General features: G+C 37.5%; 1 protein-coding gene across 2 annotated transcripts in view; it reads right to left on the minus strand.

Moving 5' to 3' along the window:
* The window catches only part of SCFD2 (sec1 family domain containing 2), a 414,713-nt gene that overhangs the window by 350,551 nt on the left and 41,926 nt on the right, over positions 1 to 22,236 (minus strand). For both annotated transcript variants that reach the window (XM_027836564.1, XM_027836563.1), the window contains exon 3: positions 314 to 441. In XM_027836564.1, coding sequence (XP_027692365.1) covers positions 314 to 441 — 128 coding nt within the window. The remainder of the gene's footprint in view (positions 1 to 313; positions 442 to 22,236) is intronic.

Consider the following 22,236-nt stretch of genomic DNA (forward strand, 5'->3'; position numbering starts at 1 on the left):
GTACGTGTATGTAAATATAAAGATAGCAAAATGCTCAGATGGTGTTAGGAAGAACACACACATATCTATAACATACCTCCCACATATAGATACATAGATGTTCCTTCATAACACCATCTGAGCATTTTGCAACCTCTTCAAGGCTTTTCCAAGATTTTATTCTAGCCTATGTAGGGAAAAAAAAAGTCAGGGCTTAGATTTTAGGCATAAACTACTCTGGTAACCCCACAGAAAAATGTCAATCTTCCCAAGCTTGCCAGTAGATAATGACATTTACAGGGACTTGCCCTTTGGGCCAGCTCCTTGGACTCACCCATGCTCATTTTGATGGGTAGGTTCTCTCTACTAGCTGCCTCCACCAGGTGTCTCCTAACTTCCATGAGAGCTTCTTTGTGCTTGGTGGTCAGTAAAGACTCCCAGAGGGCTCTCGCTGCTGTGTCACTGCAATGAAACCACAAAGAACACTGGCTAAATTTCCAGTACATAATAAAAGGGGTTAAAAGTACAATCTTTTTTTTTTTTTTAAAGTCTGAACACTAATGTTTGCTCATCAAGTTAGGGGTTGCTTGACTCACTCTTTTGAATCAATATTTATCACTGAGAAAGTAATGAAACCCCTCAAATCATCAAACAGACAGAAAAAGGGAAGGAAAAAAGGGAGAGAAAGAAAGGGGAAAGGAAGGAAGCAAATAGAGGGAAAGAAGGAAACAAAGAGAGGGAAGGAAGAAAAGAAAGAAGGAAGGAAAATAATGCCATGTTACAGGAGATTAGCATGAGTGAGGAAAATGAAATTATTTAATAATTTAAAAACATTAAAAGAGGAGTCAAAATTACTTTAGGGTACATGTAAACCAATGACTTGCTAATGAGCCACCAAAAATAATCAACAATTATTTAATAAAACTATTTATTAAAAGGTCATTTAATAAATTTAATAATCACTTAATAAAACTGAGGCAAACAACTGTCCAGATGGCAAACTTCAGAACTGAGAGTTTTACCAAAAATGGCTAGGTAGCCTTATGTTAGAAAATATTATGTCTAAGAACCCAAAGTAATTAGCAAGATAATTGTTCTCAACAAAGCAACTATTCCTTGCTTAGAAAATATTTAACAAAATTGCTTTAATAGACTAGCTCATTAATAAATGAAAAATAATAATAGTGCTATTACAATAGCTTCAAACTCTGTTGACTGTCACACTATTGGCATTAGGAGGGAAGGGTGATATTTCAACAAATCTTTTACAATTGACCTTTCATAAAAGACATGAAGTTTAAGATTATGTTAGGCTTATCTCAGTTCATTTCCTCTGCAGTTCTCAATCTCAGCAAAGTGCCATATCCAATTTGTGAATGAGTACAGTGTTTTTCCTGGAAAAATGGTGACTGGATGCCAAATATACACATTTGGATTCACTTTTTAAAAATAGGGCATAAAAGAACAAAGATGACTTCTGTCTCCTTTCAGTGGTTTTTCCCTTTCCAAGTCCCCAGGAACATTTCCTGTCATCTAGTTTCCTTCAAGATGTTCTATTTAATTTTCTAAATGACCTATTTGAATGCAGCTTGGTAAAAATAATAACTTTCAAGGTTAAATTTGAGTTAAGATCTAGTATTTTACAGTGAAAACTAACATTGAACTTTAACCTTTTAAAAACTACTTTAATTATAACTTCAGGTACCTCATAATCTAAACAGTTAATCAATCAACAAGTATTTATTAAACACTTATTATGTGTCAGACATTGTGTTGGGCACTGGAGAGAAAAAGACAAAATAAATCAGTTCTTGCCTTCAAAGAATATACATTCTATGAGAGACAATATGTACATAAATAAGTATATGTAAATATTTATATATTCACATATACACGCATGCATAAACAAAATAAATGCAAGGTACTTGGGAGGGAGTGGACAGGGCGCTAGCAGCTGGATAGATCAGGACAGCTTTACGAAAAAGTAGAATTAATTAAAGCTGAGTTTTGAAAGAAACAAGGGACCCTAAAAAGTAGAAATGCAGAGAGAGTGCAAAGGCAAAGAGATGAGAGTATGATGAGCAGCAAGAAGGTCAATCTGGCTGGACCAGAGAGTGAAGGAGGATGAGTTATGGATGAAAATGCAGGTTAGGTTTAGGTTGTGAAGGGTTTTCAAAGCCAAGCAGAAAGGTTTACATTTCATTTAGAGGCAATATGTAGACACTATAATTTACCGAGTAGGCAAATAACATAGTAAGACCTATGCTTTAAGAAAAGCATTTTGGAGTAGAAAAATGCGGACAGAACTAAGAGATGTTGTAGAGAGCAGAAAAAGCAACATCTGGCTACTGCTTGGATCAGTTGGGTGAGTTAGTGTTAGAAATTAAAGATAACCTAAGGGCTGTGAACTTACATGTCTAGAAGGATTTTGGTGTCCTAGACAGAAATGGGGAAGTTCAAAAAAGGGAAGGGTTTAGGGGAAAAATAATGAGCTCTATTTTGGCCATGCTGAATTTGAGATATCTATGAGCCATCATGAGTTAGTTTACAGACTTAACTAGAGTAGAAGTTTTATCAATGGCATTTTCCATTAATATCCACAAACTGCTTCAAAGGTTGATAAATAAACATGCATTAAATACTTATAGGATTAAGGATGGATCTTTAAATGACATGTATTGTTAAATGGGGAGAGGGTAATCTATTCACTAAACCCCAATTCTCATCCTTTCACCAAATCCTTCCTCTTCACTTATCTATCACCTCTACCAAATACATCCTCCCTCCTCCCATCTGCCTAATCTGATTCAGTGCCATGAAAAGTGAGAGATGAAAAGTAGAAAGAATGCCTATCTCATCTGATTTTCTCCATTCTGCCATATTAGTTTAAAATAACGGGAAAAATGATCTTAGAAGTGATCATCTAAAAACAAAACAAAATCTAGCATTATCTATGCTGCATATGTCATCCAACAAGGCAAATAAGGCTTTCAGGATGAGTCACTTCAGATAAAGACTGTTTTAGACTCCAGGTTTATTTTCCCACTAACAACAAAATGCCAGCTATTTGAGATGAATATATTTGAAATAGCCTGGCTTTATTTCTCTTTAAAATACCTCACATTATGATTAAACTACTTATTCTTGACTCTGAAATAGGGAAGACAGACAAAAGACCGTCTTTCTTTTTTCTTATTTGTAATCCCAAGTGCTTAGCACAATGCCTGGCACATAGCAGATGCCTACTAAATGACTATTGTATTATATTGTAAACGATTTAGAAGGTTAAAATACAGGTCTCACCAGCTTTATGCATTCAGGTGATCTTGCTAACATCATCCACAAAGTCCTCTCAACAACAAAAAGAGACAATGATAACTGTGAATACTGTGTTCCCAAAAATCTTACCACATAACAACTGATGCCCTAAATTAGAGGGTTCTTGTTCAACATTTAACGTACATGAAAATGTCCCAAAACACTCATGTAAAGTGTTTACACTATAAGGACTGGTTAAGTCACAACTGAAGGAACAAGATTTTCTTCTTGTGCTTTGGATATCATTAAACGATAGATAAGATAGTCTTTCAGGATAATACTGGACATTAATATAATACAAAACATCATCTGTCACCTACACATCATAGTTAATCTCTAAATGTCTGATAATGTCGAAGGTACCTACTTAATCTTAACATTAATCAGGAGGGCCTATGATTATTATTGTCAGAAATAATGACAGTTGAAATTTATATAATGTGTTATGGTTAAAAGAGATATTGTCTTCACAATAAACGTATGAGATAGATATGATAAGTATTGTTATCCCCTTTGTATACATTAGAAAACTGAGGTTTACCAAGATTCTAACTTTCCCAAAGTCACACAAAGTGGTACATCTGGACCTCCAAGCTGAATGCTATCTCCACCAGATATGATTTCTATCTCATGTGCTACTAACCAGCTGTGTGATTTTGGACAAGTTATTTAACCTCTCTTGGCCTCAGTTGCCAAATTGTAAAATGAGAACAGTAATACCTTATCAACCATGTTAATTCTTAGATACTTCTCATCTTGAAGAAGTGTCATCCATGATCTTGAAATGTTAGTAATTATGGGTCTTAAATGGTACCAAATCTATTGCTAGAAATACAGAAAATTTCTGATCTTTTCCTAAAATTTAACATTATTCAGATCTTTCAGGATGACTTAAAATTATCCAGAAATGGTTGACTAAGCAGATCTTGAATTTTAGCAGCAATATAAATAATTTTAAAGAGGTTTTTATATATGTATAGAAAGATATAGATGCTTATCTATATCTATATTCACACACTCACATTATAGAATAAAGGTCTTCTAATAATTAGATTGACCAATTTCTATAAAGTGTATTATCCTTTTCTTGTTGTTCAGTCCTGTCTGACTCTTCATGACCCCATTTGGGGTTTTCTTGACAGAGATACTGGAGTGCGTTGCCACTTCCTTCTCCAGCTCATTTTACAGATGAGGAACTGAGGCAAATAGAGTTAAGTGACTTGACCAGGGTCACAGAGCTAGTGTGTATCTGAGGCCAGATTTGAACTCAAGAAGGTGAGTCGTCCTGACTCCAGGTCTGGCCCTTTATCCACTTCACAACCTAGCTGTCCTTCTGCTTTTGTTACTGACATCCATAGTCATATAATCCATAGAACTACACGTTCTTTTGCACAGAAAACATTAGAAGATGTGATTATAATTGTGGCAACAGAGACTTTATGCCCAATAAGATCCACTAAGCAGTTCACATATCTTTTTCATTACTTTTCCAACCCTGGGATCTCTTCTCTGCAACTATGTCATCTCTCATTCCTCAGGCTTAGACACAAAACCACTGCCTATTGGCTCTGATCCTGCTGTCTCTTCTTCCATTGACGAGCTCTTTCTAAAACATCCATTTTGGGGAAGGGCTGCATCCTTCATTCTCCATCTGTCTCCATGACCCCACATTCCTGCCTCTCTGTTCTTCAGTTCCCTCTTTATGTGATATCTTCACCCATTAGAATGTAAGCTTGTTGAGGATAGAGACTGTCTTTCCTTTTGCTTCTATTTGTATCCCCAATGCTTAGCACAGTGCCTGGTACATAATAAGTGATTAACAAATGCTTGTTAACTTAATTTTACTTAATTTTGATCTTGTCATTTATTGAATCTAATAGGACTAGTCTGAATTACCACAATTGGATCACTGGGTACTCTCTTATGACCTATTCCAACATGAGAATGCCATAAAAATTAAGGAGCTTGGATTATATAAGACTAATTGGCTCACTAATTTATCACATCTGCCAGTTTGAGATTAGGGAGAAAGAGTTTACTCAAACTAAAGGATACCTATACTTAATCCATCTAGCTACAATTAAAGCTAAGTGTATATCATGCTGATTTTCTATATGTCAAAGATCACATAAAGGTTAGATTTCTTTTGTCATTCTATTAGCGAAAGATTCTAGAAAAAAAACATAGGTTCTCTATAGCCTCTTTATTTCTAATTGACTCAAACTTAGGTAGCATGGTTGATTCTTCTGTGAAGTTCTTATTTTTAATATTAAAAATTATAAAATTTTGTAGAATTTAGGGCTCAAAGGACCCTTTGAAATCGCCTGGCTCAAATGCCTCATTTTGCAGATGAATAAACTGAAGCACAGAGAACAGAAGTCATGTCCCAAGAATCACACAGGGATTAGAATATGCTTTCTTCCCCCTTTAGAATGTAAGCTCTTTGAGGGTAGGGACTGTTTTTCCCCCTTTTGGATCACTGCATTGTCATGGCAGAGGGGCTTGCATAACTCAAAGAAACTATGAGCTAAGCTGTGCAAGTTTACCCAACACAGAGAGGTCATAGTGGAGAGTTCTGATAGCCACTGGAGAAGGAAATGATAAACTCCTCCAGTATCTCTTCCAAGAAAACTCCATAGGCAGTATTAAAATGGTAAGATATGACACCAGAAGATGAGCCCCTCAGATCAGAAGGTATCTAACATATTACCGGAGAAAAGTAGAAGACAAGTAGCTCAGAAAGACTGAAGCAGCTGGGCCAAAGCCAAAAGGAAGCTCAGCGGAGGATGTGATTGGTGACAAAAGGAAAGTCCGATGCTGTAAAGACCAATATTATATAGGAACCTGGAATGTAATATTTATGAACCAAGGTAAGCTGAATGTGGCCAAACTGAGATTGAAAGATTAAACATCTTGGGTGTCAGTGAACTTAAATGGATAGGAATGGGTGAATTTAATTCAGTTGATCATTACATATATTACTGTTGGCAAGAATACCTTAGAAGAAATAGGAAGAGTCAATAAAGTAGTCATAGTCAATAAAAGAGTGAGAAAAACAGTACTGGGGTATAATCTCAAAAATGACAAAATGATATTTATTCAAATACAAGGCAAACCATTCAACAACACAGTAATACAAGTCTGTGTTCCAATCACTGATGCTGAAAAAATCAAAGTTGTTCAATTCTATGAAGACCTACAACATCTTCTAGAAATAATGTCAAAAAAAGATGTCACATTCATCATAGAAGATTGGAATGCTAAAGCAGGAAATCAAAAGATAATGGAATAACAGGCAAGTTATGCCTTGGAGTGCAAAATGAAGCAGGGCAGAGACTGAGTTCTGTCAAGATAACTTTCTGGTCAAAGCAAACACTTTTTCAACAATCCAAAAGGTGAATCTACATATAGACATCATCAGATGATCAATATTGAAACCTGATTGATTGTATCAAATCAGTCAATACTTAAAGAAATTAATTCAGACTACTCATTGGCAGGGCAAAGACTAAAGCTGAAGTTTAAATACTTTGGCCACATAATGAGGAGACAAGACTCAATGAAAAAGACTCTGATGTTGGGAAAGATTCAAGGTAAAAGAAAAAGGGGATAATAGAGGATAAGATGGATAGATAGTGTCACAGAAGCATGAATATGAGTTTGGACAGGCTTCAGGAGATAGTGGAGGATAGAAGGGCCTGTTATACTCGTTTGTGAGGTCACAAAGAATCAGACAAAAATGAACAAATGAACAATAATAATTGTTTTTGCCTGTCTTTTTGTTTCCAACTCTTAGAACAGTGTCTAGTATAAAGTAACTGCTTAAGAAATGCTTGCTGTCAGAAAAACCTGGAAAGACTTATATGAACTGATGCTGAGTGAAGTGAGCAAAACCAGGAGAACATTGTACACAGTAACAGCCACACTGTATGATGACTAACTTTCACAGACTTGGCTCTTTTCAGGAATGCAAGGATCTAAGATAACTTCAAAAGACTCATGATGGAAAACACTATCCACATCCAGAGAAAGAACCATGGAGTCCGAATGCAGATTGAAGCATACTATTTTGTCTTATTTGTTGTTGTTGTTGTCATTTTGTTTCTTCTTTCTTGTGGTTCCTCCCATTGGTCCTAACTCTTCTTTACAACATGACTAATGTGAAAATGTTTAATATGAATGTATACATAGAACCTACATCAGACTGCATGCTGCCTGGGGGAGGGGGACGGAAAAGGAGGGGAGAAAACGTAAAACTCAAAAGCTTATGGAAGTGAATGTTGAAAACTAAAAATTAATTAATTAATTAATAAGAAGAAACGCTTGCTGTCTAAGAATATAAGTCCACTGGCTCCCAATCCAAAGCTCTTAACTGCATGCCAAACTTTTTGCTAATTTGTAATGATTCCAAACTGCTGTATTTTTAAATACCTACTTGCTGTTAAAAAAAAACAAACATATACTAAAAACATGATAAATATACATAATCATTGTGAGCTAAGTTAACAACCACAAAAAGTTTTTGGATGGAAGTCACTGAGGAGATCAAAGGGTAGTTTACTGGCATGGCGCTTCCTGTCTCCCGTCAAAAGCTCCCTGACGTCCCCCTAGACAATGTCACATTTCATTAACACTATTTGGTGACTCATGCTAATCATTGAGTTAAACTCTTCAATTCACTGGTAAAGTTAAATAACTTTTTTTCTTTTATATGTTTAAATAAGATGATTCAAGAAGCAGTTTTGCATGGTATTGACAATTTCTCCTTAAATTACCTCATGATGTGTGCTCCAAATCAAGAGAAGAGAATTCAGACCACCCATTTAACTGTTCCATTGCATTTTACTATATTCTCTAATCCAGGGGTGGGGAACCTGTGGACTTCTAGGTCCTCAAGTGTGGCCCTTTGACTAAATCCAAATTTCACAAAACAAATTCCCTTAATAAAAAGATTTGTTCTGTAAAACCTGGACTCAATCAAAAGGCCGCACTCGAGGAACTAGAAGGCCACATGTGGCTTCAAGGCCTCAAGTTCCCCACCCCTGTGTCTAATCCCTCTCCCACCAAGCAAACTGACCCTCCTTACTATAAGCATCCCAATTCAAAGCCACACACAGGCAGGACAAAAAGGGATATGCAGTGGATTAGAGTGCTAGGGTATAAATAACCTTGCAGCCATAAGTTATTGAGCATTTCTACTGGTGCTTGGTGCCTGCTGGTTGGATATTGGTCTTGTCCACTCATATTTATACAAACTGTCAACAACCATTTTCTAAATCACCATATTTTGAAGGAATAAAGAACAGTGTACAACCTAGTTCCCAGTGGTTCCCTCTGTCTCAGACACTTCTATCAATGGCTTGTAGAGTGTAGAATCATAAGTATCTCTGGGATCCTATTTTGCTAACTCTATTAAGACAAAATGCTACAACTTTAATAGATTTTTAAAAACACTGTCAGACCAAGCACTTATGTAACCCAGGGTTCAAGTTGGTACATTGCTAAAGACTCTTCTCATGGGTGCAAAGACCAACTATTTGACATTGCAAGCCTATGTGAAAGGCAGAGCTGGTGAGATCCTGAGAGAGCAAAGGCCTTCCTATGGTTTCTAGCTTCAAGAAAAGATATATTAGATACATTGGAAGAAATGCATGATCATAGGCTCTCTTCGGGGAGAAACCCTAGGGAGACAGAGAGACAGAGAGACAGAGAGAGAGAGAGACAGAGAGACAGAGAGACACAGAGAGACAGAGAGACACAGAGAGAGAGAGAGAGAGAGAGAGAGAGAGAGAGAGAGAGAGAGAGAGAGAGAGAACTTTAAGAAGCAGCAGACATACAGAGAGAGAGAGAGAACTTTAAGAAGCAGCAGACATACAGAGGAGCTGGTACCTTGACATGTCCTTACTTCTGGCTTGTCTACCTAGAGACTTTAGGGAATTTTCTCTTGGGTGAGATTGGAGACTTTCTTTTTCGGTTGAGCTAATATGTATTCCTCATAGTAGGAGAGTTCATTCTTTGGATGTATTGTCTGGTATCTGTCTGCCAGGTGGTCCTTGAAGTCCCTTCCAGTCCTGATCTTCTATCAATCCATGTTCAACCCAATTCAATAATTCTGGGTATTGGGGGACTGGCAGGTATTCTGAGTGATTGGGGAGGTCAGTGTCCCCTTAGTCTCAGTTCTTTCCTGTGTATGTTGAAGGGATTGCATTAGATTCACTTTTGCAAGATCCATTTAACGAACATTTGTTGAGTGCCTATTATAAATGAACATGTGGGTTTATTCACTATTTATAACGTTCTTTTGTGTAACTAATACTTGGTGGGAAGGGAGTCATGCCTTCAGATATAAACTTAAGGCACTCTTTCCTATTAAAGGGACAGAGATTAGGAAAGCAGCTTGAAACTTACCACAAAATCATATCCCCTAGACTAGCAATATTTAGGGAGATAAGACAGATATAATTCTAGCCCAGGACCTCCTCTCTTGGGAAGGGCAGAGGGGTTAGCCCATTGGTCCCAATTTCCTGCTTCCCTCCAGGCAGGAATCAAAGTCTCCCTTGGAGAATGGTAGAAAAGGTTCCAAGATAGTGTTGCCATGTGGGAATTCCTTCCTAGCATTTCTTTGAGAATTTATGTGGTGGTTTTTTTTTTTTCTGAATCCTGAGAAAAATCAATCAAGAAATTGGGAAAGGATATTTTAATTCTCCTGCAAGAATTAAAGATTACAATTAACATAAAAACATTACTGGTTCAAAAGAATCCACTAATGTCCAATCAAAATCAAGGAAACTCTGATATGCACAGTCAAAGGTTATGGTTGACATTTCCAGAAACCAGGAGAGGATCACGTAAGAAAGAAGTAGTCAGAATATAACCCGACAGTATTGCTTGTAACTGTTGCCATGTTATAAATGCGTGTTTGTGTCCCTGTCTGCTGCTAACAGTAAGTCATTCATGCAAATAAGATAAATATTAATAACTTTGCATGCATTACATACCTTATACAAATCCTATGGGTTATATTCTAAGAAATAATAAGTTTTGGAAACACAATAAATCCTTAGATTGGTCATTTCAACATGTGATTCAGTGTAATACTATTAATCGTGCTAGGAGATCTGACTATTATATCAGTCAAATATTATCCAATAATGTTCACTGGCATTTTCCAGTGTTTGAATTGTCATTATAGCCTACAGTTTTTTGAAATACTACTAAATCTGTATTTCATTTTAAGAATGATAACTTTTAAATATTAAATATGTCTTATAATATCTTTCTATTTTTAAATGATTTTTATTTAGCATTTACCTTGTAATAATACTGCCTTCTTTTAAAGTTTTCTATTATCAAATGTCTACATAAGATGGACATAATTTTTACATATTATTAACATATGTAATCCTGTCACAATATATTGGCTTATAATAATAATAAAGCATTCATTTGTTATTTTTTATAGAAAACATTTCAAACTTTTAGTATAATCCTATAATAGAAAAATAATATGATTAATTGCTTATTATTATGGTCACTCATTATTTAAAATCACATATATGAAATGTTATGAAAAACAGAATAACTTATGATTTGGGGAATTCCTGGAAATTATAGTTTCTAGCTCCCAAATCTCAAAGATTAATATCGATCAGGAATTTGGACACATTTTTCTGGGATATGTGTTAATGTCTCACTGTAAGCCACAGCATTTAGACAATCCATAAGGACATACACATAACCTACATAGGCAATACATACATCATATACTTACACGAAACATCTAACGTCACAATAAACTCCGAAATTGTAATCATCAAAATGATTTAATATTGGTCAAAAAATAGAAAAATCTGTAAGTGGAACAGACTAGGTAAGCAGAATAAAAAAAATGAACTCAATAACCTAGTGTTCAATAAACATGACATAATTTACTTAAGAAGAGCTCCCAATTTGACAAGAACTCCTGGGGAAAATGGGAAGTACTGTGACAGAAATTAGGTTTAGACCAACATCTTACCTACCAGGCCACAATAAGCTCAAAATGGATAGTGACCTGAATATTCAATATTATACCATAAAAAGAAAAGGGAGGGAAGGAGAGAGGGAAGGAGGGAGAGAGAAGAAAAGACACCCCCAAAAAAGATGTGAATAGTCAATGTTGGAAAGATTGTGGAAATACAGGCATACTAGTACATTGTTGATGGACTTATGAACTGGTCTAATCACTCTAGAAAGCAAGTTGGAATTATGCTAAGAAATACTACATCATTCACTGGTAGGCCAAGCCAATATAATAAAAATGATAATATCTGAATTAATTTACTTAGTCAATGCCATATAAATCAAACTACTAAAGGACTACTTTATAGAGCTAGAAAAAATAACAACAAAATTCATCTGGAAGAACAAACGGTCAAGTACATCAAAGAAATCAATGAAAAAAATGGGAAGAAGGGGGGCCTAACAGGACCACTACTACTACAAAGCTGTAATTATCAAAACAATCAGGTACTAGCTAAGAAATAGAGTGGTGGATCAGTGGGATAGATTAAGTACACAATACACAGTAGTAAATGACCATAGTAATTTAGTGCTTGGTAAACCCAAAGATCTCAGCTTTGTGGACAAAAACTTATTATTTGACAAAAACCGCTTACATCTTACACTGTATACCAAGATAAGGTCAAAATGGGTACATGATTTAGACATAAAGGGTGATTCCATAAGTAAATTAGGAGAGCATGGAATAGTTTACCTGTCAGATCTATGCATCAGGGAAGAATGTGGGACCAAACAAGATAGAGAGATCATTATGAAATGTAAAATTACTAAAATGTAAAATGAGTAATTTTATTGATTGTATAAAATTAAAAACTTTTTGCACAAAAAAACAAACAACGCAACCTAGATTAGAAGGAAAATAGAAAGCTGGGAAACAATCTTCATAGACAGTGTCTCTGATAAGGCGTCATTTCTCAAATACTTAGAGAACTAAGTCAAATTTATAAGAACCCAATTGACAAATGGTCAAAGGATATGAACAGGCAATTTTCAAGCAATGAAATCAAAGCTATCTATAGTCAAATGCAAAAATGCTCTATATCACTATTGATTAGAGAAATGCAAATTAAAATAACTCTGAGGTACCACCTCACACCTATCAGATTGCTAATATGACATAAAAGGAAAATGATAAATGTTCGAGGGGATATGCGAAAATTGGAATACTAACACTGTTGGTGAGAGTTGTGAACTGATCAAACCATTCTGGGGAGCAATTTGGAACCATGCTCAAAGGGCTATCAAACTGTGGATACCCTTTGACCCAGCAATACCACTACCAGGTCTGTATTCCAAAAAAACTTTTTTTTATTTTTTAGAACTTTTTTTTTCAAAAAGGTTAAAAGAATTGGAAATTGAGGGAATGCCCATCAATTGGAGAATGGCTAAACAAGTTGTGGAGTATAATTGTAATGGAATACTATTATGCTATTAAAAAAAAAGACAAGCAGGATGATTCCAGAAAAACCTGGAAAGATTTACATGAACTGATGCAAAGTGAAATGAGCAGAACCAGAGCACTGTACACACTACAGCAATACTGTACAATGATCAACTGTGAATGACCTGGGGCAGCTAGATGGTGTAGTGGATACAGCTCTGGCCTTGAAGTCAGGAAGACCTGAGTTCAAATCCAGCCTCAGACACTTGACACTTACATTTACTAGCTATGTGGCCTTGGCAAGTCACTTAACCCCAATTGCCTCACCAAAAAGCAAAGCAAAACAAAACAAAACAAAAAAACTGTGAATGACAGCTATTCTCAGGAATACAATTATCTAAGACAATTTCAAAGGATTTATAATGAAATCTAATATCTACCTCCAGAGAAAGAACTAATGGAGTGTACATACAGATTGAAACACATTATTTTTCACTTTATTTTTTTTGGGGGGGGAGGCTGGTTTATTTTTTCTTTTACAACATGACTAATATAGAAGTTTTTTACATGATTGCACATGTATAACCTATCAAACTGCTTACTATCTAAAGGAAGAAGGAGGGGAGGAAAGAAGGAAGAGAATTTGGAACTTAAAAAATTTTATATGCAATTGGGAAAAAAGAAAATATTTTAAAAAAGAAAATAAAATACTCTGTGGTGCACATAATGGAGATGCTTTGGCATTTCGTTATTTCTATAATATTTGCTTTTACATGAAATCATTTCTTAACTTTCAAGTTGATTGATAATCTATAAATATTTACAGTCTGGAAAAAAGATGGATAAAACCATAGCAGATACAAGTAAACTTATGTGGTTATTTAATCCATCTCCTGATCTACAGCAAAACTATTCTCAGCCTATCAGAGACAGGCAACAAATTACCCTGTTTTGAAAAGACCTTTGAATGATACTTCATAATGTACCTGAGAAACAGACTGTCAGGTCTAAAAATCTTTATATCTAATCTAAACCTTTCATGCTACAGTGTAAACTTATTTCTTTTTGTTTAGTCTTCAGTAGAGAAGGCCAACAGCTGGTCAACATCTTTTGTATCATTATTTTTCACACACTTCAATAGAATTATTGGTCTTCCCTTACTCTTCTTTTTCCCAGGCTAAAGACTTGAGGACTGTCATTGGCTTTCTGAGTTTGTATAACAACTAAAGAGGAGAAAAGTAATGGTTACACTGAATACCTACAGGCAGGCCCTGACTAATGTATGACTGACTTAAATATACAAACTGCTACATGCTGGGCTGCAAACCAGCAAATGAAGTATGCTCACATAAGCAAGCTTGTCAGAAGTCACATTTCTGAGAGTACTCTCGCTCCTCTAAATGGGCGATCGTTGTCTAACAAATGGTCACGCTACTGGAGGAAGTGACTCCCATCCATAGTGATGTTCTTACTATAAATTTCGGTTGAACAGAACACATAAAGAAGTTTCAGTGAAGTCAAAAGATGGCTCACATTTTCCCCTCAGAAAGGAAAATAAAATGATTGATTTAAGCAGCAAAGGGAAGATAATGTCTACAATCGTTCAGGAAGAACAGGGGCTACAGGAGAATGGGAGCCGTCCAAGAGGACACGAGACATATTCTTGGAAAGCTGGCGCATTAGACTACTCTTTCTCTGAAAAAAAGCACCGTGTATCCAGAGAGAAGATTTTACCACAGGAGAAGAGAAAGCAGAGCTACTGGGAACAATCAGCAGTCATAAGGGCGGCATCACAAAGAATGCAGGGAAAAGGGAAAAAATGATCACAGGAAGGATGGGGGGCGCAAAAATGTATTACATGACTCAGGTCAGCAGGGGACAATGCTTCAATCTTCTTCATTACTTTCCTCAGTATTTCCCACCCAGCTACCCTACTCTGGACTTCATCAATATTCTCTGGAATCTCATCATTCCTCAAGATCATCCTTGAAAATCCACATTTCCTCAGTATCCCCAGCCCCTGAGGGCCCTCTCTTCTTCAAATTGGAGAGGGCACAAGCTGGATAGTGAGAGCTCCTCCCAGACCCTCCATTTAAGGAGGACAGCCAGGACAGTCATCTCATCATTTCCCACTCGGCCACACTCCTCCGGACGTCATCAAGCCCCAAACCCCATTTCAGCTTCTTTTTATGCATCATCTACCCCCACGTAGTGAGCAGGGGGATTGCCATTGGCTTTCTGAATTTGTATAACAATTAAAGAGGGGAATAAAAATGGTTCCACTGAAGGCAGGGACTGTCTTTTGCCTTTTTTAGATTCCTAGCACTTAGCACAGTGACTGGCACATAGTAGTGTAGAGGGACCAGTAGCAGACAGTGCATCCAGATAGAATCAGGGAGACAGGATCAGAAAGAAACACCTCCACCTAGATGAACAGAGGACAGATGGATTCAGAGAGGTAGTTACTCAAGGGTTTCTGCATAGGGGTTCTATGAAGGGAAAAAAGACTTCCAGTACCAGGAGTTGCGAAGAAAGCCAGCCTGCTGGAGCGTGACCCTCTTGTGGCTGACAGAGCTGCCAGCTCTGGGTTCCAGAAAGGCGTGGACCCTCTGAGCCCAGCAGTGAGCTACATAAGATGAGCTTCCCGAGGACTTCTAAAGGGAGAAAAGCCTTCCTCGAGGGAGTTGAGTCATCCCTTTGTTATCTGTGTGATATCTGTCATATCACTGTACTCTAGGCAAGAGCCTACTGTCACCAGAGACCTGTATTTGTGGGGCAGTCAGTTCCCAGTTTTGGAGAAAATGTTTTATACTTTGCTCTAAAGGCAGCTAAGTGGTAAAATAAAGTAAATAGAGGGTAGGACTTGGAGTAAGAGAAGCCCAAGTTCAGATCTTGCCTCGGACACTTACTGGCTGTGTGATTCTGAGCAGGTCACTGGACGATCTCAATGTTACAGGATCACAGATCTCAGGCTGGAAGGGGCCTTGGAGACCATCTAGTCTAACCTAATTTTACAGGAGATAAAACGGAGACTGGGGGCAGGGAACGTAAGTAACTCACCCCAGACCACCCAAGCAGTAAGTAAGCATCAGAGGAGGGGTCTGAACTCAGGCCCTTGGCTTCCAGAGCCAGTACTTTTTCCATTGTACCATGCCTTCGGAAGAACAGGAACGTTTACTGATAGTTAGATCAGCTGATCTAACTGTAGATGGCAGTGCAATGCTGTCTGCTGACAAATACCCACTCTATAGAGCCTGTCAGGTTTCTGAGTTACACAGATCTCGCACCCCAGCTGAAAATAATGACCCAAAGAAAACAGAGGAACTAGAAACTCCATCGCCATTTGGAGGAAACTTGGGATGAATGAATGAAAAAAACCACTTATCATTTTCTTACTTTGTGGCAAGCACTGCACAAAGCACTGAGGATAGAAAAACAAAAGCAAAGACAGCCCTTACCCTCAAAGAGCTTACATTCTAATGGGGGGAGAGCTATACATACATCATACATACATAGACACATACATATGTAGATAAATACATGCATGTACAAACATATATGTGCATATACACATACATCTCTTCTGATGTTCACTACTTGGGTATCCTTGCGTGAGTCATACACACACACACACAAACACGCATATGTGCATACACAAGTGGTTAACCAAGAAGGTATTTGTGGGGTGGTCAGTCCCCAGTTTTGGAGAAAATGTTTGATACTTTGCTCTAAAGGCAGCTAAGTGGTAAAATAGAGCAGATAGAGGGTAGGACTTGGAGTAAGAGAAGCCCAAGTTCAGATCTTGCCTCGGACACTCACTAGCCGTGTGATTCTGAGCAGGTCACTGGACGATCTCAGTGTTACAGGATCACAGATCTCAGGCTGGAGGGGCCCTCGGAGACCATCCAGTCCAACCTCCTAATTTTACATGAGAGAAAACAGAGACTGGGGCAGGGAACTTAAGTGACCCACTCCAGACCACCCAAGCAGTAAGTAAGCATCAGAGGTATTATTTTCAGGTATTATAGGAGTAGATTGATACTCCTTCTGGGTACAGAGGCAGTGTAGATTTGATTATGCTTCTAGAACTGTAAAGAGAGGGAAGTATCTGGCTATCTGGGCAGGGTAGAATGAAAAGTCTGGTCTTCTGAAATCCAAAAAGTCAAAGAGGTCCTCACTCTTTTTATGCCCTCAGGTGACTAAGAATTTTCTTCAAGGGAGGTAGGGGTGGATCAAGGCTCCATGATGGTTTCTTTGTTGCTTTTTAGGTCAGACAGATTTCTAGTGCAGGGAAATGGGGAACCCTGGTCCTACCACCCAGGGGAAGTTATGTGTATGCCAGTATGGTGGGTGCTAAGCGAATGACAAGGGAATTAAGAAAAACATGGGATGTAAATAAGTTTTTAAGGATTTGGCCAACTACCAGACAACAGCATTGGCTTATGCAAATCCAGTTGACCCTTTTCTCTTATAAAAAGAGCTAGCTTAGAAGACTTGAGTGGATGGAGAGGGGGCTACCAGCCTCACTGGCACAGAAGGCAGTCCAAATGTGGGTGAAGTTGCACTGGGAAGGGAGAGTATCCCATTGAAAGAGCCCCACATGCATCCTTGTAGGGGTAGAAGAGGCAAAGGTGAGTACCTTGGAGGCAGGTACTATATAGCAACAAGATGATGCTGAAGGTGGGCCAAAACAGACATGGTCTTGCTGTGCTAGGCGAGGACCTTGAGAGTATGGAGGTGAGGGAGCTGAGCCATAATGCTCAGCGTAGGCCAGTGAAGGACTGCAAGGCATGGAGACTGCAGACATTAAGAGGCACTTAAACAGCAATCTCTAGACAATCCCAAGGAAGAGATGTACGTCTTTCTGGTGGACAAAGCCCTGAGAGCCCACCCACAGTTATGGCTCTGGAACATGAATGTTCCCCTCAATACCGGATATGCTTTTAAATGTGAACGATGTGACAAGCATTTATCTCATGGCATACTGTTCCCTTGGAGGATTTTTCTTCTGTTCTAACAGCACCAGCCATTCTCTACCATGAATTTTATATAATTTTTCTCCTTATCCTACTGGATTTCATTCTCTACTTGTAGACATTTATTCAATGGATTTAATTCTTTTCACGTTTTTCTTTTTAAAAATCCTTTAGGCCCTTTTAAAATGCTTTAGCTTACATCAGTCATTACTGAATTTACATCATTTATGTTACTTAAGAATCAGAAATACTTGAAAACACAGATATTATTTCCATTCCTGCTCTCATTTGATCTTAATGAGACCCCTGTGAAGTAGCTAGGGGCAGGAATGTCAATCATCCTTTTATAACTAGAGATGATAACTGCTCTTTCTGAAGTGGCCAATGATCTCTTTTTCATCTTTTAAAAATTTTCTTGTTACATTTTGTTTTTATATCACCATTATTTCCGAACATATTTCTCTCATCTCCCTCCCAACGAGCCATCTCCTATAACCAAAAATTCAAAAAGAAGGGGGGGGGGAAGTTGGACAAAACTAATCAACACATCAAGCAAGTCTGACATCACAGTCAACGTTCCACATTCACAGTTGTCCAACCTCTATAAAAAAGCCAGGGTGACAAAATTTCCTATCTCTTCTTTCGGACTAAGCTTGGTCATTTTAATTGCAGAAATTCAGTTTTTTCTCAAAAATAAGTATTTATTGATGTCTTTTTTTTAATCTCATCATACTTTTCCCCACACATAGAGCCATTCCATTTAACAAGTTGTATTTCTAAAGACAAAAAAAAAGGAAAAAGACGAAAAATCAGCACAACTGATCAATACCTTGAAAACATTCAGTTTGGATTGTTTTGCTGTTATTCGTTCCATTTACATTGTTGAACTCATTTTGCATGTTGTTTCTTTCGACTCTGATTTGCATCAGCTCATATAAATTCTCCCATACTTCTCTGTATTCATCATATTCATCATAAATGGTATTAACTGCCAAATTCAATGGCCTTTTCATAAGTACCATTCATTTTTATATCTCTGCAGCATTTATACTCCTAACAACCATCTGAAAATACTTTTTTTTCCCCCTGGGTCTTCATGACACTGAGAGCATAAACTACCCTGCCCCCTGCCCACTGTCTCCCTGTTTCTCTCTCTCTTTTTCTCTCTCTCTCTCTTTCTCCTTTCCTCCTTCTGTCCCCCCCCCACCCCCCACCACTGCCCTCCCACTTATCTGGCAACTCCTCAGTCTTTTTTGCTGGATCTTTTCTGTCCCCTGTTTACTCCCAGGATCCTTTTGTCCTGGATCCTTTTCTCTCTACAGAGACTCTTGGTAATCTCATGAGTTCTCATAGGTTCAGCTATTCTATTCAGATGACTCCCAGATAAACATTAAGCAGCTTTTCTTCCCTAATCTCTAGTTCTGCTTGGATATTCCTAATAGATGTCCAATAGGCATCTCAAAATAAGTATGTCCAAAACAGAAATTATCTTTCCACTAAAATGATCTCTTCCCTGAAGATGAGCCAGAAGAAAGAATAGGGTCTTGTGCCAGCAAGGATCCCCGAATTATTCCAACTGCCCTCCCTTCTTACCTCCACCCCAAAGAACCCTTACTTTGCCATAAGAAGCTCAGCTCAGTGTTGTCTCTTCCAGGAAGCTTTTCCTGATCCCCTCATATGCTGGTTGTTCTCTTCCCCTACTGCCATTATCTTTTAGTTTCTTTGTATATAAAGTATTTTGTATTTACTTATATGTGTACATATTATTTGCCAATAGAATGTAAGTTCCTGGATAGCAGGCACTGTTTTGTGTTTGTATATCTAGTGCTTAACATAGTGCCTGGCACATAGTAGATGCTTAACAAATGCTTATTGATTAATAAGGCTGGGGCAGCTAAGTGGCCCAGTGAATATAGCACCAGCCCTAGAGTCAAGAGGACCTGAGTTCAAATCCAGCCTCAGACACATAACACTCACTAGCTGTGTGACTCTGGGCAAGTCACTTAACTCCAATTGCCTCACCAAAAAAAAAAAAAAGGCTTGATTAATAAGGCTAAGAGGATTGCTATTTACCTAACATCACACAACTAATTAGTGAATGAAGCAAGACAACCTGTTTCCTTGCTCATAATGAATACTCTGTGTGCCATTTTCTGCTCTGGTTGAAGAAGATTGATTTATATCACTTTTCCTCATATTGATACTATTTCCTTTACTGTTACATATTTTCTTTTTAGGGCAGCTAAATGGCACAGTGGATAGAGTGCTGAGCCTCATCTTCCTGAGTTCAAATCTGGCCTCAGACATTTACTAGCTATGTAACCCTGTGCAAATCACTCAAACCTCTTTGCCTCAGTTTCTTCATCTGTAAAATGAGCTACAGAATGAAATGGCAGACTACTCCAGTATCTTTGCCAAGAAAACACCAAACACAGAGAGTCAAACACAACTAAAATGCCTGAATAACAACAAAATTGTCTTTTTCTATAATTTAAAATGAGAAAGATTAATGCTGAGATTTAAAATAAATTGTGCTGGAAAATCAATTAATTCTGTACAAATTGTATTTTCTACAAAGGCTTCACTTTCCAAAAGGGCAACTGCAATTCATTTTAACCATTAGAACTCAATTATATTTGTAAGTTAAAATATATTCCATTTAGTGCATGATACTCAACATAATATAACAACTATTAAAACGTTTCTTCCACAAAAAGATACATAGTATTGCCATTAAGTAGCATTAGCTTCTATATTAAACTATCACCTCTGTACAACTCCAAGTACAAATAATAAAAGCTACTTTTGTGAAGGTTTTTCATTTTGGCTCTGAATTAGCTTTAAATGTTTTCCTTTTGAATTTCCTATTTAATGACCACTCGATACACTATAGTTCAAATAATACATCTCTCCATGAATGAAATAAAATATAAAGCCAATCAACCTGAAAAGAATGTGACAGTTAGCAATGTAACTTTCAAGTATTGGATATTTAAATCTCAATTTTACAAGGAATATCATATTGTTGAAGTCTATTTCTACCAAAATGCTAAAGTAACCAGCTTGGTTTTCTTCTTTTTGACTCTAAAATTAGTGTTATTTAAACACTATTTTGTGAAAATCAACAACTCCATATTGTTTTTAAAGAGTATTTTATTTTTCCAATTATATGTAAAGACAACTTTTAATATTCATTTTTACAAAATTTTGAGTTTCAAATTTTTCTCCCTCTCTCCCCTCCCCCCTCCAAAAATGGTAAGCAATTTGATATGTTATAATAACTCCATACTGTTAAAAAGCTGTTCCTTTGAAAGCTGTTCCCCTCTAATCTCCCCAGTTTTTCCAATATTATCATCCTACTTGTATCCAGTCACTTAGGAAGGGAAATGAGACCATTGGAAAGGTTCCCTGGGAAAGTCTGGTATATACCTTCATTGATCCTCTGGAATGCCTCATTCTCATACTGTGCCTGACTCCCCAAAGGGACCCCTGTTTACCCCAACAGAGCCTAAGCATTGCCTCTAGGTTCCTTCCATTCTCTAACTAGGTGCTATGCTTTAAGCCACTGCGTACACTGATTGTGGGGATCCTCAGCACCCAGATCTTTCATCTGCACTGGGAGAGGTGGTGGTTCTTTTATGTTCTTGAGTCATATCAAAAGTCAAAAAAGCAAAGGAACATCAGGTCAGAGGCCAGGTACACTATTAGGTGGCTTGGAGTAAGAGTCTGGGACGGGGGTGGAATATGCTCCTTAGGGAGTCACTTAGGCTGCTCTCCTCAGAAACCTTTTAATTATCTGTAGATCTGTTTATGGGTCAGAAGAAATCATTTCTCCTCAGTACATACCATGCTATCCTCATTATCCCTCCAGGCACTCCAGTCCATGCTCCATATGGTAGTAACACTAATAATGCATAGCCAATCCTGGGCTTGATAACATTCACTAGTTCTTTACTGCAGGCTAAATCAAGGTCAAAGTCCCTTTAAGGATCTCCACCCACAACCAGAATACTCTTCTGTGTTGTTGAGAATGTAGTCATAGCAAAAGTCAAAGATTCAAAGGAACACCAGGTCAGAGGACAGGTGCACAACAAAGTACAGGGATGGAATAAGCTAATTTATCTTTCTAATTTTATCTTAAACTATCCTCTAACCCAGTGGGGGTGCCACAAAGACCTTTCAAGGAGTGTGAAATTAAAACTACTTTTCAAAATAAAAAAATAAAGATGCTTTAATTTTCAAAATATCAGTAGATACAACCCATATAAACAAAAGCTCTTGGGGGTGGGGAGGGAGGAGTCTTCAATAATTTTTAAGAGTATAGAGGGGTCCCGAGAGCAAAAAGTTTGAGATATGCTGCTCTAGCCAAATAAGACTATCTTCTATTCCCTCCAAACACTCTATACTTTCCAACCTCTGTTTTTGCTCATGGTTTCCCTGTGCTGGTAATGGCTTCTGTTTGCCTACTGAATTCCTAGCTGTCCTCAAATGTCATCTATGCCATAAAGCCTTTCCTAACTT

The sequence above is a fragment of the Vombatus ursinus genome, unplaced genomic scaffold, assembly GCF_900497805.2.
Source record: "Vombatus ursinus unplaced genomic scaffold, bare-nosed wombat genome assembly UNPS02014818.1, whole genome shotgun sequence".
In the NCBI taxonomy this organism is placed as follows: Eukaryota; Metazoa; Chordata; class Mammalia; order Diprotodontia; family Vombatidae; genus Vombatus; species Vombatus ursinus.